Genomic DNA, 21,807 nt, shown 5'->3' with positions numbered 1-21,807 from the left:
CTGGATCCTGGACTTTCTGACGGGCCACCCCCAGGTGGTAAGGATAGGTAACAACACATCTGCCACGCTGATCCTCAATACTGGAGCCCCTCAGGGGTGTGTGCTCAGTCCCCTCCTGTACTCCCTGTTCACCAACAACTGCATGGCCAGGCACGACTCCAAAACATCATTAAGTTTGCCGATGGCACAACAGCCTGATCACCGACAACGACGAAACGGCCTACAGGGAGGTGGTCAGAGACCTGGCCGGGTGGTGCCAGAATACCAACCTATCCCTCAACATAACCAAGACTAAGGAGATGATTGTGGACTACAGGAAAAGGAGGACCGAGCACACCCCCATTCTCATCAACGAGGCCACATTGGAGCAGGTTGCGAGCTTCAAGTTCCTTGGTGTCCACATCACCAACAAGAGGCAACGCAACAACGCATTAGCGTAGCCTCTTCTGTAGCCTGTCAACTATGTGTCTGTTTATCCCTGTTCTCTCCTCTCTGCACAGACCATACAAACGCTCCACACCGCGTGGCCGCGGCCACCCTACTCTGGTGGTCCCAGCGCACACGACCCACGTGGAGTTCCAGGTCTCCGGTAGCCTCTGGAACTGCCAATCTGCGGTCAACAAGGCAGAGTTCATCTCAGCCTATGCCTCCCTCCAGTCCCTCGACTTCTTGGCACTGACGGAAACATGGATCACCACAGACAACACTGCTACTCCTACTGCTCTCTCTTCGTCCGCCCACGTGTTCTCGCACACCCCGAGAGCGTCTGGTCAGCGGGGTGGTGGCACTGGGATCCTCATCTCTCCCAAGTGGTCATTCTCTCTTTCTCCCCTTACCCATCTGTCTATCGCCTCCTTTGAATTCCATGCTGTCACAGTTACTAGCCCTTTCAAGCTTAACATCCTTATCATTTATCGCCCTCCAGGTTCCCTCGGAGAGTTCATCAATGAGCTTGATGCCTTGATAAGCTCCTTTCCTGAGGACGGCTCACCTCTCACAGTTCTGGGCGACTTTAACCTCCCCACGTCTACCTTTGACTCTCCTCTCTGCCTCCTTCTTTCCACTCCTCTCCTCTTGACCTCACCCTCTCACCTTCCCCCCCTACTCACAAGGCAGGCAATACACTCGACCTCATCTTTACTAGATGCTGTTCTTCCACTAACCTCATTGCAACTCCCCTCCAAGTCTCCGACCACTGCCTTGTATCCTTTTCCCTCTCGCTCTCATCCAACACCTCCCACACTGCCCCTACTCGGATGGTATCGCGCCGTCCCAACCTTCGCTCTCTCTCCTCTTCCATCCTATCATCTCTTCCCTCCGCTCAAACCTTCTCCCACCTATCTCCTGATTCTGTCTCCTCAACCCTCCTCTCCTCCCTCTCTGCATCCCTTGACTCTCTATGTCCCCTATCCTCCAGGCCGGCTCGGTCCTCCCCTCCCGCTCCGTGGCTCGATGACTCATTGCGAGCTCACAGAACAGGGCTCCGGGCAGCCGAGCGGAAATGGAGGAAAACTCGCCTCCCTGCGGACCTGGCATCCTTTCACTCCCTCCTCTCTACATTTTCCTCCGTCTCTGCTGCTAAAGCCACTTTCTACCACGCTAAATTCCAAGCATCTGCCTCTAACCCTAGGAAGCTCTTTGCCACCTTCTCCTCCCTCCTGAATCCTCCTCCCCCTCCCCCCTCCTCCCTCTCTGCAGATGACTTCGTCAACCATTTTGAAAAGAAGGTCGACGACATCCGATCCTCGTTTGCTAAGTCAAACGACACCGCTGGTTCTGCTCACACTGCCCTACCCTGTGCTCTGACCTCTTTCTCCCCTCTCTCTCCAGATGAAATCTCGCGTCTTGTGACGGCCGGCCGCCCAACAACCTGCCCGCTTGACCCTATCCCCTCCTCTCTTCTCCAGACCATTTCCGGAGACCTTCTCCCTACCTCACCTCGCTCATCAACTCATCCCTGACCGCTGGCTACGTCCCTTCCGTCTTCAAGAGAGCGAGAGTTGCACCCCTTCTGAAAAAACCTACACTCGATCCCTCCGATGTCAACAATTACAGACCAGTATCCCTTCTTTCTTTTCTCTCCAAAACTCTTGAACGTGCCGTCCTTGGCCAGCTCTCCCGCTATCGCTCTCAGAATGACCTTCTTGATCCAAATCAGTCAGGTTTCAAGACTAGTCATTCAACTGAGACTGCTCTCCTCTGTATCACGGAGGCGCTCCGCACTGCTAAAGCTAACTCTCTCTCCTCTGCTCTCATCCTTCTAGATCTATCGGCTGCCTTCGATACTGTGAACCATCAGATCCTCCTCTCCACCCTCTCCGAGTTGGGCATCTCCGGCGCGGCCCACGCTTGGATTGCGTCCTACCTGACAGGTCGCTCCTACCAGGTGGCGTGGCGAGAATCTGTCTCCTCACCACGCGCTCTCACCACTGGTGTCCCCAGGGCTCTGTTCTTGGCCCTCTCCTATTCTCGCTATACACCAAGTCACTTGGCTCTGTCATAACCTCACATGGTCTCTCCTATCATTGCTATGCAGACGACACACAATTAATCTTCTCCTTTCCCCCTTCTGATGACCAGGTGGCGAATCGCATCTCTGCATGTCTGGCAGACATATCAGTGTGGATGACGGATCACCACCTCAAGCTGAACCTCGGCAAGACGGAGCTGCTCTTCCTCCCGGGAAGGACTGCCCGTTCCATGATCTCGCCATCACGGTTGACAACTCCATTGTGTCCTCCTCCCAGAGCGCCAAGAACCTTGGCGTGATCCTGGACAACACCCTGTCGTTCTCAACCAACATCAAGGCGGTGGCCCGTTCCTGTAGGTTCATGCTCTACAACATCCGCAGAGTACGACCCTGCCTCACACAGGAAGCGGCGCAGGTCCTAATCCAGGCACTTGTCATCTCCCGTCTGGATTACTGCAACTCGCTGTTGGCTGGGCTCCCTGCCTGTGCCATTAAACCCCTTCAACTCATCCAGAACGCCGCAGACCGTCTGGTGTTCAACCTTCCCAAGTTCTCTCACGTCACCCCACTCCTCCGTTCTCTCCACTGGCTTCCAGTTGAAGCTCGCATCCGCTACAAGACCATGGTGTTTGCCTACGGAGCTGTGAGGGGAACGGCACCTCAGTACCTCCAGGCTCTGATCAGGCCCTACACCCAAACAAGGGCACTGCGTTCATCCACCTCTGGCCTGCTCGCCTCCCTACCACTGAGGAAGTACAGCTCCCGCTCAGCCCAGTCAAAACTGTTCGCTGCCCTGGCCCCCCAATGGTGGAACAAACTCCCTCACGACGCCAGGACAGCGGAGTCAATCACCACCTTCCGGAGACACCTGAAACCCCACCTCTTTAAGGAATACCTAGGATAGGATAAGTAATCCCTCTCACCCCCCCCCTTAAGTTTTAGATGCACTATTGTAAAGTGACTGTTCCACTGGATGTCATAAGGTGAATGCACCAATTTGTAAGTTGCTCTGGATAAGAGCGTCTGCTAAATGACTTAAATGTAATGTAAATGTAAACTAGATTGGTCCAAACACACCAAGAGTCCTGAAGAGGACACTACAAAGCCTATTCCCCCTCAGGAAACTAAAAAGATTTGGCATGGGTCCTGAGATCCTCAAAAGGTTCTACAGTTGCACCATCGAGAGCATCCTGACTGGTTGCATCACTGCCTGGTACGGGAATTGCTCGGCCTCCGACCGCAAGACAATACAGAGGGTAGTGCATACGGCCCAGTACATCATTGGAGCCAAGCTGCCTGCCATCCAGGACCTCTACACCAGGAAGTGTCAGAGAAAGTCCCTAAAATTGTCAAAGACCCCAGCCACCCCAGTCATAAACTGTTCTCTCTACTGCCGCATGGCAAGCAGTACCGGAGTGCCAAGTCTTGGACAAAAAGGCTTCTCAACAGTTTTTACCCCCAAGTCATAAGACTCCTGAACAGGTAAACAAATTGTTACCCAGACTATTTGCATTGTGTGCCCCCCCAACCCCTCTTTTACACTGCTGCTACTCTCTGTTTACCATATATGCGTAGTCACTTTAACTATACATTCATGTACATACTACCTCAATTGGCCCGACCAACCAGTGCCCCTGCACATTGGCTAACCGGGCTGTCTGCATTGTGTCCCACCACCCCCTCTTTTACGCTACTGCTACTCTCTGTTCATCATAAATGCAGTCACTTTAACCATATCTTTAGACGTACATACTACCTCAATCAGCCTTTACTCACCTATTGTTCACCTAATACAGGCTCTAACCAACAGTGCAGAAAAGGTAAGTAAGCATTTCACTGACAAATAAAACTTTGATTTGATTACAAAGACAAACCCAGAGACACACACACACACAGGCTTAGAAATCACTGCCTGCAGGCTGATCATTTTAGAGTCTCTCAATTAGGAGCAAAGCTTGTTAACAAAGCTGGAGCCCACAACAGATTACCACTACCGACTTAGTAAAGACATGGAGAGACCGAGAGCAGGAAGAGAGAGGGAAAGAGCAGGACGAGAGAGAGCGAGAGACACCGATAAAGAGATGAGACAGAATGCCAGACGAGCGAAGGAGAGGGGGAAGGGAGGGCAAGAAAGAAAAGGGAGGATGAGAGGGGAAAGACAAAAGGCGGCCACTCAAAAGGTAATCAGACATGACGAGGATGAAGAAGAGTGGAGCGAGTGAAAGACCACCAACCGCGTCTCTGAACAACGTCTACGGCCCAAGCATACCAACAGAGAGCAGTTCCCTCATGGCAATGGCATGATGAACGCTTTATCAAGGAGTGAGGGGCGACTACTGAATTCTTCACGAGAACACTGATATCCTACTACCGTACGCGCCAGGGGGTTTTCTGGTGATACTGCACATGTTTTTCTATGACCATGAAAAGCCAATAAAGCTGAAGTCCTTCCATTTCTAAAATGAGCAAATAAAAGGTTTTCAATCAAAATCACGAGCCATGTTCCCATTTATAATTGACTAATATTTGCCATATTCTTAGAATTCTCATGTGCCAAAGCATCGCCACAGTCCGTGTCATGGTGATACTTGCACACCTGTAGATGTGAAATGATTGAAAGGTGAAACTTGCATCCAGAAAAGGAAGGCGAAGCAATTCAGGCATTCTTGAAAGTCAGGACAATCCCTGTCCTGTAAAGAAACCATTTTTATAGTTGAACAACAAAAATGGATTTCGAATTAAGTGTGGAATGGTGCTTTATAGTTACTCGGTGACGTCACGTGCCCCACGTACCTTCAAAATGAGTCGGTATTCATCTATTAGGAAAACACAGGTTTCCATCATTTGTCGCAATAAAGAAAGTTTGACAAGAGAGAAAGTCCACCCGTCGAACGGATAAAAATGTTTTTTGAAAAGGTCTCCTATATCTGCCGTTTCCATCACTCACGTCACAAGGACTTTTGTGTGTGACAAAAGATGGGTCAATGGAAACCTACCTATTGAAGAATCATAACATAGCAAGGGAACCTTTCACACAACTTTTGAAACGAGGGGGAGGAAGGTGTGGGGGGACGACGACACTTTAACCTCACAACAAAAAGCAGGAAGCTCATATACAACAACCTGATTTGGGTATTTGAGTCAACCGCAGGTGCACAAAACCCCTGGAATGTAGTGTAGGATGGGCTATTATCTAAGGTCGACAAGAGGCTAAATGTTCATAATGTCCACATTCATGGTATAGGCTGCAACACAAGGCAGCCAAAAAGGTTCCTAAAGCTCATTTGGTTGCATGATACACTCAAAGTTGCAGGTTTGAGTACCACATACTGAAAATATGTATTAACTATTTTTTTAAAGTGGCTTATACACTTTGGATAAAAGCACCTGTTAAAATAAATAACCACATACTGCATGAAGGAAAACTACTACATATTATAGTCGGGGAAGTACGCCCATACAAAGATCCCCACATGTTATACCTATGTGATGCATTCTTCTCTCCATGTTGAGGGCATGATGTCACAATCACCCCTCCGATTAGGCTAGTGGAGTAAATGGAAGGTGCCCCATCGAGCAGAGGAATTCTAAGAAGTAGTGGGCCGATCCACTGCGCCCCGGTCCGTGGGGGTGGTGGGGGGGGGTATCCTGGCTGACTTTTCATAGGGAGATACTGCTGTGTGGTAAAGAGGATGAATGAGATTAGGGCTGACTCTGCAGGAGGTCTGTCTGTGGGACGCCCCTTCGGGATCACCGCATATTAACCATTGGGACTGATTTGAATGGTAAATCTTCCCCACACCGAAAGCGTTCAGACAGACAGACACACACACACACACACACACACACAGAGTAGAAACATCCACACACACATACAGGCTCAGACTGCAAACACTGCGAAAAGACTAACAGGCCCCATCGCGGAACGGCAAGAACTATCAGTCTGAAATGTACACACACACACACACACACACACACACACACACACACACACACAGGGCAGGGTTGAGCCCAATACTGGATACATCATCTCCTATTGGTCCAGCGTTCAAATGAATTTTTGCTGCGATTTCCCCCTCATACTCTCAATAGATTATTTCTGTGTGTGTGTGTTCGTTCCCATGCAGTGTGTGCGTGCGTGTACGCATATAGGACCTAACAACAGTGTGACCTTTGACGTCACGGTGGCCGTGCTAGATTACCTACTGTCCTGTCATGGCTGGATCAGCGAAGAGTCACAAGCTGGAGGAGTCGAGAGTGAGATTCTTCCTGGGACCAACACCTCTAGTCACAGCTCTTAGTCACATAGAATGGTAAAACAGCAATACCGGACAGAGATATTCACAGACAGATCCGGTCAATCCTCACCTACAATCCATTCCAGATCCCGGTCATTCCAAACATGACAAGGAGTAGAGTTATGGCACAGACGGGTACCCAGGCTCCCGGAGACGCTCCTTGGGCCCGTACAGAAACACTCGACTGACGCACATTGGCATATCCTCAAGGCTGCGCGCAGTAACCAATGGACTCTGTATGCTACAGTGTCATCCTCAATAGAGTAGGTCAGAATGGTGCTTTAAAATCATGACAAATCCTGGGATAGGCCTACTCAACAGGCACAGAGAAAGCACAGTCTGGATGCACTTAGTCCTGTGTGCATCCAAAGTCTAGATGGTGTGACGGGACAGGCGGCAGGAAGTCAACCGTTCCCTCTTAACCACGGTCTCCTCCTCCAAACCCCCTCTCCTTGGACAACAGTCTAGGGATAGCTAGCACTCGACTCCTCCAGGATGGAGACGGATGGATAGCATGTCAGGAGGGGTGTGGAGGAGGTGTAGAGTTGCCACGCAAACCACCTTTCTCCCGACCAGAAAGAGGGGGAGGGGTAGAGGAAGAGAGATGATGGAAATGGAGAGACTGGAGAGGTTTTTGTGAGAGACGTAGCCTCGTCATAGCTGCTTTGCAGCACCTCATCTGGCTCCTATCCAAGTCACAGAGACAGAGAGACAGAGAGACAGAGAGACAGAGAGACAGAGAGACAGAGAGACAGAGAGACAGAGAGACAGAGAGACAGAGAGACAGAGAGACAGAGAGACAGAGAGACAGAGAGACAGAGAGACAGAGAGACAGAGAGACAGAGAGACAGAGAGACAGAGGGAATGAAAGGGAGGAATATAGGGAGAAACGGGGAGCCCTTTGTGAGAGCAGTTCTCTCTTAGCAGCTTTGCAGCCCCTGCACATCTGCAGTGAAAATAAATAGGAGTGTGAACGTAAGGTAATCCCAGTATTAAGACCTGCAAAGTATATTATCATTCCTCTATAGCTTACCTCATCTTTATTCCCCTGAACACCTACGCTAATGCTGCATCTTGTCACAAACAGACAAACCAGACTGATGATGTAAGTAGAGCTCTGGGGTCGGGAGGGGAACACCAGTACTGTGTGGTGTGTTGCTAGGGACAGACGTGCAGAGTGGCTCTCCTGTGCATCCATCTGAAATCAATGCTCTCCAGGCCACTGTCCCCCACATAGTGCTTTTAGCATAGGACTCCATGATTAATTCATTAACAGGTCTCTCCCTCCCTCCCACTCTCTCCCGCCCAGTCTCCCTTCATCTTGACAAATCTACCCCCTCCATTTGATACATACACATCCCCCTCCACTCACATCACAAACACATGTGCTGGCATAGAGGAGTGCTGCTGCAGTGTGTGTGTGTGTGACAGGAGCAGTCCAGAGGTCACATTAGAGCCCCTCTCTCTGCTTCTCTGGCCTGCTGGAGCCTCATTATCCATTCTACTCAACGCACCGCTCCAAGGGCCCCGCAGAGAGTGGACCCACACACCCTATTGGAGTATACATGTGCAGGAGCATATTAAGTGCCTAGATGTGTATGGTTGACCCCCTCTTGCCTAAAAATATACCACACACAGCAGCGGGTTCATTCCAGCCAACCTTGAAAAATTGCATTGCCAACATAAAGAAAAGAAAAAAAACTGACTGAGACATTTCAATAATGACTCCAGGAGACACCACAGCCTCCAGCCAACATTGCATTAACATTCAGACAACATTTGGACTCAGCTGTGGGGAAGCCACAGTCAGCCATCTCCGTTTCAATCAGGCCCAGTTTACAGACACACAGTCTTACAGTTATGAATGCGGGCCCTGTGCTGTGTTAGAGGAGGGAGGGTCAGCACTGTTCATTACACACACACACACAAACACACACACACACACTTTCCAAAAATCAGCTGGAGATCAGTTATGCAATGAGCCCTGAGGAGGAAGAGTCTAGAGAGAGACTGCTGAGAACAGAGAGTTCATTCCACTGAGAAAGAGAGACAGATGGCAAAATAACTGGTATGTGAGGATGACTTAGTGTAAGAGAGGAGGGCGAGTGCAAGAAAATGGCTGTGGGGCAGTGTCCTCGCAAGCCGCATTCTACCATGTGAGCCGAGGCAAACCAGAACCAGGCAACATGGGGAGGACAACCCAGGCAACATGGGGAGGACAACCCAGGCAACATGGGGAGGACAACCCAGGCAACATGGGGAGGACAACCCAGGCAACATGGGGAGGACAACCCAGGCAACATGGGGGGGACAACCCAGGCAACATGGGGGGGACAACCCAGGCAACATGGGGGGGACAACCCAGGCAACATGGGGGGGACAACCCAGGCAACATGGGGGGGACAACCCAGGCAACATGGGGAGGACAACCCAGGCAACATGGGGAGGGAAACCAGGCAACATGGGGAGGAAAACCAGGCAACATGGGGAGGGAAACCAGGCAACATGGGGAGGGAAACCAGGCAACATGGGGAGGGAAACCAGGCAACATGGGGAGGGAAACCAGGCAACATGGGGAGGGAAACCAGGCAACATGGGGAGGGAAACCAGGCAACATGGGGAGGGAAACCAGGCAACATGGGGAGGGAAACCAGGCAACATGGGGAGGGAAACCAGGCAACATGGGGAGGGAAACCAGGCAACATGGGGAGGGAAACCAGGCAACATGGGGAGGGAAACCAGGCAACATGGGGGGGGGGGGGGAGGGAATACAGCAGGAATCCAGCTGTAACGATCCAACCCCTCTATCCAAATCGTTCATTCGTCTACCTCAGTTCCACCTCTCCCTCCCCTCTTGTTCTCGTTCCAGGCCATATTCAGTCAGTCCCAATACCAGGGGAGGTAACAGTTTCATGACGGAACCATTTGGAACATTCCGCACTCCAGTCGGTTACAGATCTGTTTCCCCCAATTCAACCCTAATTCAAGTCCAGCCAGCTGAACTGACGGCGGCATCCGTTTTCACAGGACACCATAATATTCAAAGCACCGCGTAGATCGAGTTTAATGAAGTAGTGGAAAGACACGGGGTACTGTACATGTCTCCGCGTGTGGCGGATCGGAGAGACAGGACAGAACAGGGCTCGAACGACCGGTCACTTCCTTGTACGCCATAAAGGTTAAAATTCAGTTGGGGACACCAGCTTCAGCACAGCTCCAGAGGGGAAACACAAAACGTTTCCTGATGCTCTTCTGTCAGTTCCCGCTCGCTGACGCCGTCAGAATGTGCACAGTATGTGTGAGCGTGGGACTGTGCAAGTTCAAATCTGTGTGAAGCACATGTGAGTGTGCACGACTGTCGCATTCTGTGAAGTGTGAGAGTCCAAAAGTGTAAATGTACTGTGTGTGTGTGTGTGTGTGTGTGTGTGTGTGTGTGTGTGTGTGTGTGTGTGTGTGTGTGTGTGTGTGTGTGTGTGTGTGTGTGTGTGTGTGTGTGTGTGTGTGTGTGTGTGTGTGTGTGTGTGTGTGTGTGTGTGTGTGTGTGTGTGTGTGTGTGTGTGTGTAACAATATGAGGACTGTGGGGTGAAGACGCTACAGGGATGGATCCCTTACTGTCCATCCCTCACTCCATGTCTGCTTAAAGGGTAACAACAGCCAACAGAGTCTAGCTAGTAGTGATGTGGATGGGGTAATACGTTTGGAAAATCAAATCGCAATATCTAAACGCAATACATACCGTATCGGCACCTAGGTATGGTGATATCGTAGCGTGTGGTCCATGGTCATTCCCAGGCTACTAGTAGCTGTGGTAACTAAATGCAAAGTCACAGCACCGAGCTGCCGTGAGTTGGCAGGCGAGCGAGCAAATTCATAGGCTGCAACAACAGGCATGGATGGACGGAAAGCCCTCAGGTCTGGGAGGTTGTGGACCTGTCTTGTTGAACTGCACATACAGACAGTCTGGTATTTTCCATTTAGGCTTAGGAATACAGGGGGGGGGGTTCCTGTCTGTTAGTTTTAGCTAGCCCCTGAAACTGGTGTCAGTCTTGGGCCACCTGGTCTCAGTGGTGTATGCCTGTCCAGTGTCCACTCATGCTTAAGCCACACGTGTGGGTATCCATTTTCACATTTCACATCCCTGTGCTTTTTCCTTGTGCTCAGCCAGCCACTTACTGGATATCCTGTCAATTGTTATTGAGAACCCGTCGACTCCCTGAAGAACGACACACAGTGAAACACACACCACTGAATGATTTAAAAATGGTACCATATAGCCTCATCCAATTACAGTCAAGCGATGCCTTCAGCACCCGACTGAGTTCACATTTCCCACTCCTTTCTTCATGCAACTGCCACAAGTGACATGCGGTTGAAAAGCCCATCACACACGGGTGTGAAAGGGGCCATAGGGTCAGACCCCCCCCCCCCCATACAGTGTGTGTTCTATTGTGTACGCTACCTTTGGTATAGAAAGTCAAGCATCTAATGGTTCTGTGTAGACTGGGGGCCTTGGTCCCCAAGGAGGATTCTACTACAGGTTACTTCAGGGCCCTTGCTCCACACCAATGACTATTTTTAGGGGAAACCGTGTCCTTATTGGAAGTAATAACAAGGAAGTTTAACTATCAGTGTGACTCAACTGTTCCAAGTTTGGTTGCAATGTAGGCTAAAAACAAGTTCAAAATTGTAGCCACAGTTCAGTGCACTGGCTGTGAGGTGTTGACTATGTGTGTCAAAAATATATATATTGCCGTGTCAGTTAAATAATTAACTTACATTTATCAACATGAAACAACATGTCGTGTGTGGCATTGGCAACTACTCTGTACTCGCTATCGGCAAATGGAGTTATACTTGTGGGCAATTCATTTCTGCAGTCTCTAAGCTTGCTCACAGAAACGCATCCACTCTCCATTAACATGTCCTTCCGTCTGTCTGTGTTCATGCCGGCGCGGTAATGGTTGTTGCCCAGCCCCACTGATTATAACAATGTTACCAAATACTCATTTATTAACGCAATGCCAAAACCTAATGGCTGAACGACACACTGATATATTACATGCATTCTTGACATAAAACTACTAATTACTTGTGCTCTCCCTATCACACACACTACACACTACTCTGACCCCCAACAGAGTCGCATTTCATTACAATAATCAATCATTTAAAAAAGGACCAGCCTTTCATCTGGGCCCAGGCCTCACAGATGTCGCCAACGTCAATTGCTATCAACCCCTCCTCCCCTCCCTGCATCCATCACGGTCAATTTCAGTAGAGGCATTCATTTTTAAAGCGGCCCTGTCATAGGGATTATGAAACAGCAAGTCTCGATGCTGGTGGTAAACATGGTGGAGCAGGTCCAAGAACTGGGTTGGTTTCAGGCTATGTAGCATTTTAGTTATTAAAACTAATAACCTTGTTTTAAATGTGTGCGACCAAGGGGGAACTGTGGAACTAACTATTATGCACTATTTTCACGTCTTGGGAACAATCTCAATGCACAATAGTGCATGTCATGTGGGTACATTCCTTGACGTTAGTAGGTTTATGAAGTCCCATGCCAGCTATCTTTTGCGTCTGGGTGCCACAATATAACAACAAGATCAGACTTGAAACGCACGCAGCTGGTTTGACTCAAAGAAACAGAAAGTTGCGCTGCGAGTGTAGCCTATTCATCAAAAACGTAAACAATGAAACAATCCAGACGTAGATCAACTCAGGCCAGGGCCCAACTCATGTATTCTTGTTCTTTACCTTTGTATCTCTCCAGAACATCTTCGTACGCCTGGGCGAATTCCTTTTCCTGGGAATGGTTGGTCGGCAGCAAACCCGGGATGAAGCCGGCCATGGTGCCTCTGTTACCGGTGGCCATCAGCCGAATGGCCCACTACCGCAGTAATCCAGGACGGTGGATCCGAGTCCTCTCCTCGCCAACGCAGCTGTCAAATCCGTTTAGCTTTGAAAGCCACGGTGGATGTGCTGCTCCTCTCCGGCGTTTGCTTATAAATGTAGCAATTCGCGAGGCCAATTAATTGTTTGGTTGAAACAAACGTGAAGCGGCTCACTTGACAAGTCCAGTCATCCCTAGTTTGCATGCAATATGTGAAGAAAAAAAATAGGCTACAGAAAGCTCCAACCTTGGTTTTATCCTATATAAAATAAATGTCTGTCTATGTAAACGTCATAGCCTACTGATATTTAATTTATCGACCCATTATTGTCCAATGTGTCCGCCAAACCACAATAGCGTCGTTCGCCGTCTTCTTTTGAACTCAACCCCTTCAGCTACCTTCCTACCCGGCGAATATTTTTTTTATGTGCGTGCGTGAGCGCGCCCCTGAAGCGTGTCTGCGTAATGGCAAGTCGGGATCGTAGTGGGCTGGCTCCTTCCGAAATCAGAAGAGGCTCGACTGAAATAGTATCTGGACGCCGGTTCGTATAGCCCCTTTTTTGTCGATGTCTTTATTCAATGAAACCGCTTTAGCGTCTCTGAATGCTTCTTCCCAGCACAATGGCCGCTTCTATAAAGTCACGGTTTGTGTGCTGCGACTCTTCGCCTGCCTCTCTTCCTCCCTCTCAGGTTTCTATATTCTCCCTGGAGTGGCTGTCATCCATCCCTCTCTACCGGCCATGCCAGAAACCTACACCAGAGGAAATGTATCGCTATAGGTCAATAGATGGCTGCGGTGGGACACATGTGCGTAAAGTAGTGTTGGAGCGCCCCTCGGTGGTATCCGGACCGGTGTAACGGCACTTCCTTTTACTCAAAAAGATGGCGTGTCCAGTAATCAGCTTTTGAGGATAGTTGCTTTGGTCTTGGGCTGAACCCGCCATCTAACGGCAATGTAATGTAATGCCATGCCAGTTGAGCCCTTTAAAAGGTCCACTGTTCCAATCACAATCCACACCCATCACAACAGTTTAAAAGAATGTGCTGTATTTCCTCAATCTCTCACTTCTTGCATGGAGACTAAAATCAAGATCGTCATTTAGGTCACTCCTTTCCAGAAAAATAAGGGCATGCAATGAAGGGGCTGTCTGCACAGCTACCACCGCACATTATGTCAGGGTGCCACACCAGGACATGCAGGTGAAGCCAATTATTCAATGAACACACAAAAACATCAATAGACATCAATTGGGCTGGATCCATTGTCCTCATATATACTCTCAGGTGATCAAGATCAATAACATCCCATAGACCTAATCCTATAAGTGGCTCGTCTATAGCCCAGTATAATCAGTGAATGACATGTTCACAGTAGCCTTTTCCATCGACAAGAGGTAAGGGGATCTGGACAGGTGAGACCGACGTGTGTTTGTGTCCGCCGTCCATAAGATGGGAGTCTGTGTGTAGTAGGCCTATGGGCGAGGCAGGAGACGTCTGTGTGTACGAGGATCTCAGAAGTCCAGACTAATGCGTCAGTAGAGGGATACCCGCCATAGCTTTCTCCAAGCCCAGCCTTACCCTGACCAATACTGTACTGTCATAGTGCTTCCTAGCCTGACCTGACATCAACCGGACATCATCTCTCCGTAGCCAGGAGCTGTTATGCATCATCAGCATTTCCTCAGTACTGTGGATAATGCAGACATGACTAGTGGAAAATCAACTTTTATAATCCATCCGCAACGGATTTGTTCAGTCTGAATATTATGGAATAACAGAACATTACTAAATAAATAGGGATAAGAAAGACTTATTTTAGTCCCCAAAATGTAAAGAGGGAGTGAGAAATGGAGAGAAATAAAGTGATGCTAACTTCCCCATGAAATTATTCAGAGCAACTCCATGGAGATATTTTCTTTCTCTCATTCTTTTTACTCAGACATATGTCTTGTCAGTTTCTCTCTGTCACCCCCCACACTTCTCTCTTTCCAAACACATTCACACATCCAATGATCCACAGTCATGAAGGCTTTGTATGAATACAAACCCACACAGTGTAGACCTTCAGCCGTCAGACCTGGCAAGCACACAGACACCACACACTGAGTTGAGTCACACTGACTGAGTCTAGAGGCAAATGAATGCAAAGCAGGACAGCCAGATGTTGTCGTTGACCGTCCATTGGCTCCCGCAGCAGTGCACACATACACAGACAGTCACACACACACATTCTGTAAACCCACACACACACACACAGACAGTCACACACACACATATTGTAAACACACACACACATAGACAGTCACACACACACATACTGTAAACACACACATACACATACTGTAAAAACACACACACATACTGTAAACACACACACACACACACACTGTAAACACACACATAGACAGTCACACACATAGTGTAAACACACACACATACTGTAAACACACACACACACACTGTAAACACACACACACACACACTGTAAACACACACACGGATCACCACCAAAACAGACATATGATACAGTAATATATATGTAAAGAGTAGAGGAAGAGGTAATAGTGATGGGAATGACCTCAAGGAGAGTGACGTGACTCGGGTGACATTCAGTTTACGGGACATCGGTAGATCCACTGACTGCTTGGCCACTGTTATCATTTTAAGGCTGCAGTTGTATAGTGTTTCCGCTTCTTGTATGTAGGCTATTCATTGATAGCTCCTGTACTTTAGCATACAGACACCTAGCATAATCCTTCCAGATGAACATGGGTTCACCCCAAACGGTTTGACATACATTACTGTCTAATAAGATTCCCTCCGTCCCCAGACCTATACCATCATCAGATAATAAGAATAGCTGATATAGTAGAGACATAGGATATCCCACCAATCACATAGTGCCTTCAGAAAGTATTCACACCCCTTGACTTTTTCCACATTTTGTTGTGTAACTGCATGCATTTAAAATGTTTTAAATTGAGATTTTGTGTCACTGATCTATACAAAAATACCCCATAATGTCGAGGTGGAACTATGTTTTTAGGATAATCATCATCAAGCTTTGGTTATTTGAATCAACTGTGTAGTGCTAGGGCAAGAATCCCATGGGGGGGCCCAGGACCGAGTTTGGGAAACCTTGCCTAAAGGCAAGTCTGCCAGGATCTTTAGACATGGACCGTTATAACCCCATCTAGTGGTCATTGGTGCCAACTACAACATTCTATCTGACCCTGCACGATAAAGAAGCACTGATGAAACATGATGAAATGCGCTAGTCATCTTTGTTTTTAGCACGCTGAGTCCAGCTGCAGACAGTGAATGAGGCGTACGAGACATGCACACACACACAAACACACACTATGAGACATGTTGCCTCTACAGCAACCCAGTTTCAACATTTTAGCCGATTGCATTTTTCTACGCACTGATTTAGCCCGCTAAGTGGCTAATTTGTCGCTAATGTTGCAAAGCACCTTCTATGGCATAAGATTGAATCAGCAAGTGTGACTGTTCTCAGTGTTCTGAGGTTGTGTGTATAGGGCCTCTGTTGACGTGTGTTTTAACTAGCCGACATAATTAACTTATAGCAAGGCATTCCAGTTCCCTTTTCCCATTCCAAATGGCTCAGATCCACCCTCCCTCTCTTTCTCTATGTTTCCCCACCACATATACTCTCTCTCCTTTTTACATGTCATCATTACTCTTCCTCCCATCCTCCCCGTTTGAGTCTTGTCCCCTTTTCCCTGTCTGCCCTCCTTCCATCTTCCTCTGTCCATTCTCTCTTTCTTTTCTTTTAAATGTGGATTCATCTTTGGGTTCGGTATATCCCTCACTCGACCTTCTTCCGTGTCCAACTTCAATTCAAATTCAAATGCTCGCTCTCTCTGTTTCCCTATTTATTTTGGCCCCTTTTTCTCACTTTTCCAGTGTCTTTCCTACTCGCTTCATAGCCATGGAAACCGGGAGACCGGAAGAGTGTGCATGCAGGTCGCCTTGGCAACAGGGGAATGGGGAAGAGCCAGGCTAGGAGCTGTCCTTTGCGCTGCCTGGTGAAAAATGTTTGAACAAGAGCTCAGGCAGGCAGTCGCCTAGACACCTCAGGTCCAAGCAGGCACCTTATGTCTGGGGCCTGAGTACATACTGTATGTACATACATTTCCCCCAACGCATTCACTCTGCCTCCAACTGACATTCGCACACACTCATTACACATGCACGTTTACACATAGGCTATACAAATCAGAAAATATCCAAATCCCTCATGTCAAGACAGTTACTTGAAAATAATTTGATAAATAATCCACAATAGCAGGACATTTTTTAACTGTTTTTGAACTGTTTTGAAAAGAACGTTCCAATTCATGAGACAAATGTAGCCTTTGTTCCATGTAACATGCAGATGCTCCTCAGCTTAATTTGGTCAAATTAATTACATTTCATCTAAATATATTATATTATAAAATGACCAGACATGCTAATATAAACAGTCACACTTGCTTTTATACTCGTTTATATTGATTCTCACTTCGTCCTCATCCTTCATCCTCAATTTAATCCAAAATGAAAACCAATATGAAATATTGAATAAAAACGACACCACACAACACCTTTTGTTGCCAATAGCGTGTTCCACTGTCAACACTGATACAAAAAAATCAGTAAGACAGACACAGCCTTTCTCCTGCCCACTCACACACACACACTCACACACTCTCGTACGCAAGCACACACACATACACAGCCCAAACCATGGAAGTGTGGCACCACAACACATCAGGACAGCTGTGAATTCCAGCTCTTCAAAAGAGGAGACGGTCAAATGACCAGTACGGTCAAAACCTCAAAAACACGGGTTCAAAAGAGAAAAAATGGTTAAAAAAGAAGACTCGTGTCACAACCGCTTCAAGTAAACAGGCAACCAAAAAAAAGACCTGTTTGTAGCTTTAGCATGACAATTTAGTTTCTCTCACACTCCTTTCTCCCTCCTTTCTCTTGACCTCTGACCAGGAATTGGTGGAGTGCCTCCTCTCTCCCCCACACTGGTTAGTATATACAGTTGAATTCTGATAAGTTCACATAAGTGCAAACTGTTTAAGTATTAAACCGGTTTTTAAAACTTAACATGGCAAAGTGGGTGGGGTTATATCCTTCCTGTTTGGCCCTGTCCGGAGGTATCATCGGATGGGGCCACAGTGTCTCCTGACCCCTCTCAGCCTCCAGTATTTATGCTGCAGTAGTTTATGTGTCGGGGGCTAGGGTCAGTTTGTTATATCTGGAGTACTTCTCCTGTCTTATCCGGTGTCCTGTGAATTTAAGTATGCTCTCTCTTTCTTTCTTTCTTTCTTTCTTTCTTTCTTTCTTTCTCGGAGGACCTGAGCCCTAGGACCATGCCTCAGGACTACCTGGCATGATGACTCCTTGTTGTCCCCAGTCCACCTGGCCGTGCTGCTGCTCCAGTTTCAACTGTTCTGCCTGTGATTATTATTATTTGACCATGCTGGTCATTTATGAACATATGAACATCTTGGCCATGTTCTGTTTATAATCTCCACCCGGCACAGCCAGAAGAGGACCGGCCACCCCTCATAGCCTGGTTCCTCTCTAGGTTTTTTCCTAGGTTTTGGCCTTTCTAGGGAGTTTTTCCTAGCCACCGTGCTTCTACACCTGCATTGCTTGCTGTTTGGGGTTTTAGGCTGGGTTTCTGTACAGCACTTTGAGATCAGCTGATGTACGAAGGGCTATATAAATACATTTGATTTGAAACACTTTAAAATGTTTTGTTTAAGTGGATTGCAGTTCACCAGTCCCAATTTAAATGTATTATTTTCGATGGCTCAGTCGATATCTGCACGATTCACAACAGTTATGAGGAGCTTCTGTTACACACCACATCAATCCATCTCTTTGTATACATCTCTATTCAGTGCACAACAACCCCACTGAGCACACACTGGTTGAATGAATGTTGTTTCCATGTCATTTCAATGAAATGGCATTGAAACAACGTGGAATAGACGTTGAATTTAAGTCTGTGCCCGGTGGGACGCTGATTGTGTTTATAAAGAGTCATGAAAGTAACAGAAATAGCAGGCGAAGAGCAGCTTGCATGCCTGAGGAAACAAAAGCGGGATACATAACCATTCCTTTTCCACTATATCTTGAGTCGCTCCTTCCGTCACAAACACTTTACTCCCTTATAAAACCCAAGCTGGAACAATGGCAGGTTCACCGATGAAACATTTTTTGAAATCTTCAAGCCATAAACCTGACAGATTATTTTCTCTGATGTATTTGTAACAGTATCACAACCCTTCAGTAAAAGTACAGTACACTCTGTTTAAAAATATATATGCCTCGTTGCTGCCAATTGGAGTGTTGCTATGATATGTTTTTTTTGCACTCCCAACCCACATCCACATTCATAAGGGTATAGAGGGGTGGAGAGATGTAGCCTCATCCTCGCCACTCCTTCTCATACAGCACAATCATTACAAAGATAGCTCTACATTAGATTTAACAATATTCCAATGTGTAATAAAATGCTTGACGTTGTAAGGAAAACATTGCCACACATTTGCCTTCTGTCTTCTACAAGACCATGGTGCTTGCCTACGGAGCTGTGAGGGGAACGGCACCTCAGTACCTCCAGGCTCTGATCAGGCCCTACACCCAAATAAGGGCACTGCGTTCATCCACCTCTGGCCTGCTCGCCTCCCTACCACTGAGGAAGTACAGTTCCCGCTCAGCTCAGTCAAAACTGTTCGCTGCTCTGGCTCCCCAATGGTGGAACAAACTCCCTCACGACGCCAGGACAGCGGAGTCAATCACCACCTTCCGGAGACACCTGAAACCCCACCTCTTTAAGGAATACCTAGGATAGGATAAAGTAATCCTTCTCACCCCCCCCCCCCTTAAAATATTTAGATGCACTATTGTAAAGTGGTTGTTCCACTGGATGTCATAAGGTGAATGCACCAATTTGTAAGTCGCTCTGGATAAGAGCGTCTGCTAAATGACTTAAATGTAATGTAAATGTCTTCCAGGAATGAAGGGGGACCATTATCAGTTCCCATCTCTGCAGGTATACCCTCTACAGGTGAGTTTTGTAGAAGTACATACTTCCCAAATGTCTTACCTGCAACACGCACCACCGCCCTCTCGGCCGGGTCCAGCACAGAGTTGTGGGTTTTCCTCTTTCTCCTTTCTCCTCTCTCGTGTCTGGACGGTCGGTTCCAGGGTAGGGTGTCCCCAGAGGGGCCTTGGAGTCCGGACGGGCAGGGGGACAGGGAGCCCCCCCGAGCGCTCGCTACGCAAAGACCGCTCGCTCCTCTCACTAACGTAGGAGCGCTCGCTCAGTGTCTCCTCGTCCGAGGACTCCATCACGCCGGAGGGCTGGAAGAAAAGAGGAGGAGAAGAGGAAGAGTGTGGGGGAGGTGGTAGAAATAAGGGGCAGGGCAAAAGGGGGGGAGAAAAAAGGGAGACAGAGAAAAGAAAGGAGGTATGAGAGATAGGCAATGCTGTGTAATTCATCATCCACAGTGTAATCTGGCATAGCTCACGAATAATGCAAGGCTTCTTGTAATTAGTTTAAGTCACCTTGATTACAACACGATGTGGTAAACTAATGGTGACGACAATAGGATGGAGGAAGAATTCGGTTAACAGAACTGCCAGGTCTCAATGATGCTCAATGAGTTGGACGAGTTCAAAGTAATATGACAGCAGAAAACCATTACTCAACTTCCAAGATGGAGATGATTGACATAAAGGCAAAGAGGATGGCTAGACATCACAGTGTCACTGGAGCGGTTGTGAAACCACACCACACTTCAAGCAATAGTCAATGGAGAAGGACAGGAAAAGGACTAAATCAGGACAATTGAGCATCTTTCAAGCAACTTTGGCGACAAACAAGAGCAGTATGACTTCCATTACTCTACATTCATAATAGATGATTGACAGGTGCGTCTTGGGGTCATGATGAAGATGGTTCAACTGCTGAGTCACTGAAGTAATGATGTGGAAAGACCAAGGGACAGGTTGATCGAATACCCTCGCTCCAGATTCTATTAATACAGTCTGGGTCCTGGTCTATACTGGATTCTCTACTCGAGTCATGCAGAGAGAGGAGCTGAGGAGCATTGAGTTCTTCTGTGATCAGCTGCATGTGGATGGGACCCAAGGGAGCATGGACTCGGGCTCTGTCCATCATATTGGGGATCAATACCACTGACCTCAGCACAGTGGTGTCTGGGGACTTTGAATGGGTTTTACTGTCTAAAGGCTGTCTAAAGGCTGACCCAGTCATGCTAAATGACTGACACGATTTGATTCTGGTTTTATTCAGCTATTTTTCAGATCAGACCTTTGCAGTTTTACGTCTCATGAGGGTCCTAGTTGACCACAAAATCACCACGGTGTTACATTTTTATCTAAATAAGGAAGAGTATTTTTTTTAAAGAGTTTTGGCTTTCTATCCATAATTTTATACAAACTCCCTTACTACTGTAGCAGTGGGTAGGTAGTGGAAATATTTAAATGATATGTGAGTCGTAAGGCAAACAAGCTAACTACTATTTCCATCTGTGGTAACTGTGGCGAATTTCCTTGTACTAGTCTAGCCCTGGGCAGAATGCCTGCCCCACTTCCTCCAGCATGTCCCTTCCCAGCATCCTCAGCGTTCCGTTGGATCACTCAGTTTCCCTGCTGCTGCCTGACAGAGTGTTGATTCTGAGGCGACCGGAGCCGGTGGTGTATAAATAGAGACAGAATGGGGGATTCAAAGCCACGCTGTGTCATTATGCCTTCGTGTGGCATCGCGTGAAAGGAAGACAGCTTTTGAAAGAAAAAGCTGAAAAGTCTGAAAAAAATCTTAATTATTCAATAATTACCTCTCCAAAACAGCCCCCTCCTTTCTCTCCCTCTCTGTCACAGTCCTCTTCCCTCTCTCTCGATCTTTCAGTCTTCTTCCATCTTTCTCCTCCCTTTCTGTCTCAGTTCTCTTTCCTCTCCCTCTGTCTCAGTCTCAGTCCTCTTCCCTCTCTCTCCCACTCACCCCCCGACAACAGCTGTTGGAGTTGCACCATGTAAGGACGCAGAACAGTTGACTGGGTTGATTTATAAGATGTAACGAGGCTTCCGG

The 21,807-nt window shown here is 47.7% G+C and overlaps 1 protein-coding gene across 1 annotated transcript in view; it reads right to left on the bottom strand.

Annotated features, from left to right (window-relative positions):
- LOC124013140 (microtubule-actin cross-linking factor 1-like) overlaps positions 1–20,045 on the bottom strand; it is a 308,472-nt gene extending 288,427 nt beyond the window's left edge. The window contains 2 exon segments of the mRNA XM_046327332.1: positions 19,801–19,960; positions 19,962–20,045. Of these exon segments, the coding sequence (XP_046183288.1) occupies positions 19,801–19,960; positions 19,962–20,045 (244 nt within the window).
- Positions 20,046–21,807: the final 1,762 nt, after the last annotated feature.

This window comes from Oncorhynchus gorbuscha, linkage group LG24, assembly GCF_021184085.1.
Source record: "Oncorhynchus gorbuscha isolate QuinsamMale2020 ecotype Even-year linkage group LG24, OgorEven_v1.0, whole genome shotgun sequence".
Taxonomy (NCBI): domain Eukaryota; kingdom Metazoa; phylum Chordata; class Actinopteri; order Salmoniformes; family Salmonidae; genus Oncorhynchus; species Oncorhynchus gorbuscha.
This window is presented reverse-complemented; position numbering and strand designations above follow the sequence as displayed.